Genomic DNA, 4,010 nt, shown 5'->3' on the forward strand with positions numbered 1-4,010 from the left:
GGGTTAACGATAGCCGGCCAACATTGGTCGAATATATGCTCGAACGAAAAGATCGGGCACAAGCGATTAAAGTTTGTATATGCGTAAAAATGTAAAGTGCGAAAACATAGAAGACAAGTAAAATGATCTGTTCATTAAAAATTAAGAGAGTTGCCTGATACAAACGGGACCGGGCTCCCGATTGAGTCCACTTGGACAAATTTACAAAAAAAATTACAAGATCGGTCGGGGACTACACGACTTTCCCTTCATCCTTCTCGCTAGGGCTTCGCTCGGCGGCAGCTCCGGAGGTGGACGGCTCGGTGAAGGCGTCGGCCCGGGATCGGGAATTTCATCCGGGAGGGCGGTCAGCACTGCCTTCAAGTCCTCGCCTTCGAAGACCTCCTCCATTATTGACCGGGTCTCCACCCGCATCGCTTGCTGGCCGGATGCGTACGCCTAGTGACCGAACGTCCACATCTTCTCTTCACCGAGCTTGTTTTTCATCAAAGCTCGAAAGAATTTGTCGGTCGTCGGTTCGTCGCGGCATAAGAATTTGGCCAACCCTTCCAGGTTGCCCAATCGGGCTTTCAGCACGGCCGATTCCTTCAGTGCAACCCGAGCGGTTTTCTCGGCTATAGCTAGGGAGTCATTGGCCGTCTTCAGGTCTTGTTGAAGCTGGGCGTTCTCCTTCCCTCGCCGCTCGGCGATTTGCTTAAAGGCCCGGTATTGAAGGCTTTGGATCGCCCGGGATACCTACGAAAAACAATCAGTTCGCTCGAGCGGTCAGAGTTGAAAATAAAACTAGTAAGCTAAGAAAACAGTCGGTTACCTCGACCAGATCCTGAGCACCCTTCTCGGATATCTGTGCCGGCGTCCATTTGCTCATGTCTTCCCTGACCTGCTACAGGTTATTCAACCGGGTGAGGAGGGATAGGTTCACGCCCGCGCCGACCCCACTCGGGGGGCTTTGTTTGCGACGACGCTTAAGAGCGCCCGTCTGCTCTGCGTCTTTCCCGGACGCCTTTTCTTTGCCCTTCCGACCGGGGACTCGGGGGGCCAGCGAGTCGGTCGCGGCGTCGGTTGTCACAGTGGTAGAGCCACCAAGTGCTTGGGCGGCCGGGATGGCAGCATCACAGACCTCCTGCCCGGCCGATGTCTCAGCTACATTTGCCTTCTTACCGAGCGTCATCTTGGCTCGGGGGGCTCGGGGTGCACTGGCACTCGAAAAACCACGCTTGGGACCCATTTCTGCAATAAAAAAGAATAAGGTTAAAAACAACAATCAATCGGCAAGATATGGTCGGGAAAGAGTAGTTAATGTTAGACCTTCGTCGGTTGGCTCGACTTGTGGCGCCGCTACAGCGATCGATACGCCCGTCGGTCGAGGTTTATATTTTCGCTCTTGGTCGTATCGAGGTGGCGGCAACCGGGCGTTGTCATAAGCCTCCCGCGTCCGGAAAATCTTGTACTCGTAAAACTCGCACGATATGCGAAAGGTTGCTTCGCGAAGGGCCCGGGTGGCTGTTGGTTACACTTGCTTTCTGTAGTGCGTGCCCCAAGTCCGGTCGACCGGGAGAATCCATGGGTCGTACTTGACCGAGAATATCCTATTCTTCCATCCACTGTTGTTGCCCGTGAGGTCGTCAATCGAGCAAAGGTGGTCCCGTGACTGAATCACCAGGAACCCACCTCCGTACTTGGCCGCTAAGGGCTTGACCGTGTAGATAAAATTAAAAAGCTCCATCGAGCACGTAACGCTATGCCGGGCGCAGACTTGCGGAAAACATGCTAGGATGCAATGAGCGTTCGGGCATACTTGGGCGGGCAAGACCCGGTAATAACCTAAGAAGGCGGTCAGTAGGGCCGAGAAGGGGAACGTGATCGGGGCTTGCAATGAATCGAAGTGCATCTCGATCCATTTCCCCTGATGACGCTCCTTAATCCCCCCCTAGACTCCTACGGGTATCGAATTTTACCCGGCCGCTTAGTCTTGCGGAGATTTTCACTGCTTCATGGGTCGTCAGTAGGCACTCCTGCTGATCGACGCTCTCGCTGTTGAGGAAGACGAATTCCGGCTCAGCAGCTGTTGATGTGGTCGGTTCTTCGTCGCCCGGGTCAGGAGTAGCTTCTCGATCGCGTGAAGGAGCAGAAGCTCCATGATCCACCCCGATAGTTCTCGTAGACGTCTCTCGAGCGCGCTCGGTCGAAGATTCACGACCGCTCGTTGAGGTGATGCCGCTGCTATCGCTATCGCTCGACCCACTCGAGCTCGACGAGCTCTCTGAGGTAGAAGAGCTTTTCCGATCGGAAGTTTTGCTTGGTCGTTGAACGACCTCGACAACCTCGGGCGACGATTCCTCGATTGTTGTTTCTTCGCTAACTTCCTCGACCGCGTCATCGTAATCCACTCCCAAAACATTCTGGCTATCTGAGTCTGACATATGTCCTTCACAAAGGAGATGGTCGTTTCAACGGAAGGGTCGGTTACTTTTGATCGGGGTTAGTGAGTTACCAGGTTCGATCGTTATGTGAGGAATAAGAGAAAGACTTAAAAGAGGAAATAAAAAGATGAGAAAGAAGTAACTTACCGATTAGTGAAGCTAGTCGGGAGGAAAAGTTTGCTGCTCGATTGATCTGCTGTACTAATTGCTCGGGAAGCATCGGTCAATTCTCACAGTGTGGTAAAAGTTCAAATGAGCATCAGAGGGGCGTATTTATAGGAAAAATTTTGGCGGGAAATTGCCCACTTGCGCGATTTGACCGTTGCATACCCCAAGGCGACCGCAGACTGACACGTGGCATGGGGAATGACAGCTGGCCGGTCGGGATTGAAGCCCGAATGACAAGGACTACTCATCCCGTCCCGTTTTTTCCTGGTCGGTTCAAAACGCCGCGGGCTGGGGGGGCTTTTGGTAGGATATATCCCGACCGACATGAGTTTGGTTCTTCTGGTAGTTTGGGTAGGATCTTTAGGTCGGGCGTCGTTCACGCAAGGAGGTCGGGCCCAACCGGTGAACTTCCCGACCGATGTTATTTCCCGGTTATCATGCACCTACTTTATGAAGAGTCAGAGATATTGAAGAGAGGCACGTGGCAATGTTATACGTCGACAGAGAAGGCTCGCCAGGTGAAGACGCGTGGATGCTACGTGTGTTACATGCCGGTAAGCCGGAAGTTTGTCTCCGGCCAAAGGCTATAAGTACCCACGGCGGCTATAGTGAGGGGGACTTTTGGACGATCAACAGGCTATTTACAAAGCAGCCCGACCGCAGTCAGTCAGCCCTCGGGATAGCCATTTAGATTGTATTAGGTCTCCTTTTTTATCAATAAAATCCCCTTCTATTATTATACTTGTTCTCATTCAATACTTTGTCCGCATTACATGGATATTAGTACTATCATTTTGGCGCCTTCTGTGGGGAACCGGTACGAAAAGCTATTGTAGACGCATATCAGATCCCGATCATCACCATGTATCCATTCATGTACCAAGCACCGGAGGACGAGGAAGCTAGCTCCTCCGACCACAACTATACACAGCATCAGGGTCAAACAATTGACCTGAATTTGAATCTTTCACCTCCTCGATCGGCAGCTCCCAACCCGGTCAATTATATTCAACCGATGTATCCAACACCCGGTTAATAATATCCATTCCCGGCGAACTACCCATATCCAGTACCACCTCCTCAATATGGTTGTTGGCCCGGTACACCTATGTATTATCCACCGGCCGGTTATCTGCCTTACATGCCTGCATACACGGCTCCAGCTTTCGCTCCCCCAAACCAACCGACCATGCCGACCGAGCCCGAGCTTCAGCCCGGTCCCCGGACTAGGCGCTCGGCTCACTCGGCTGGGCCGGTTATCCGCCTTATATATATTTATTTATTTATATATATGAATGAATTAAAATATAAAAAAAAAAAACTAAATATATAAATATACACACATGTATATTTGATTATATCAATATATTTATTTATTTCATTATTATGATTATTATTATCATTATTATTATTATTATT

The 4,010-nt window shown here is 50.8% G+C and overlaps 1 protein-coding gene across 1 annotated transcript; it reads right to left on the minus strand.

Moving 5' to 3' along the window:
- Positions 1–883: 883 nt before the first annotated feature.
- Positions 884–2,423, minus strand: LOC109157438 (suppressor protein SRP40-like). The gene is made up of 2 exons (XM_019305345.1): positions 1,943–2,423; positions 884–1,230 (listed from the first exon to the last, which is right to left on the minus strand). The coding sequence occupies exons 1-2, from the start codon at positions 2,421–2,423 to the stop codon at positions 884–886; spliced, it is 828 nt and encodes a 275-aa protein (XP_019160890.1).
- Between the last annotated feature and the right edge of the window lie 1,587 nt (positions 2,424–4,010).

Source organism: Ipomoea nil, unplaced genomic scaffold (genome assembly GCF_001879475.1).
Source record: "Ipomoea nil cultivar Tokyo-kokei standard unplaced genomic scaffold, Asagao_1.1 scaffold2781, whole genome shotgun sequence".
NCBI classification, from domain to species: domain Eukaryota; kingdom Viridiplantae; phylum Streptophyta; class Magnoliopsida; order Solanales; family Convolvulaceae; genus Ipomoea; species Ipomoea nil.

What these genes read in the sequence shown, in the direction of transcription:
- LOC109157438 (XM_019305345.1), bottom strand. Translation starts at nt 2,423, where the DNA reads ATGTCAGACTCAGATAGCCAGAATGTTTTGGGAGTGGATTACGATGAC. An exon ending in CCGGGTAAAATTCGATACCC is followed by an intron (nt 1,231 to 1,942) that starts GTAGGAGTCTAG and finishes TTTTTATTGCAG; the next exon opens with AAATGGGTCCCAAGCGTGGT.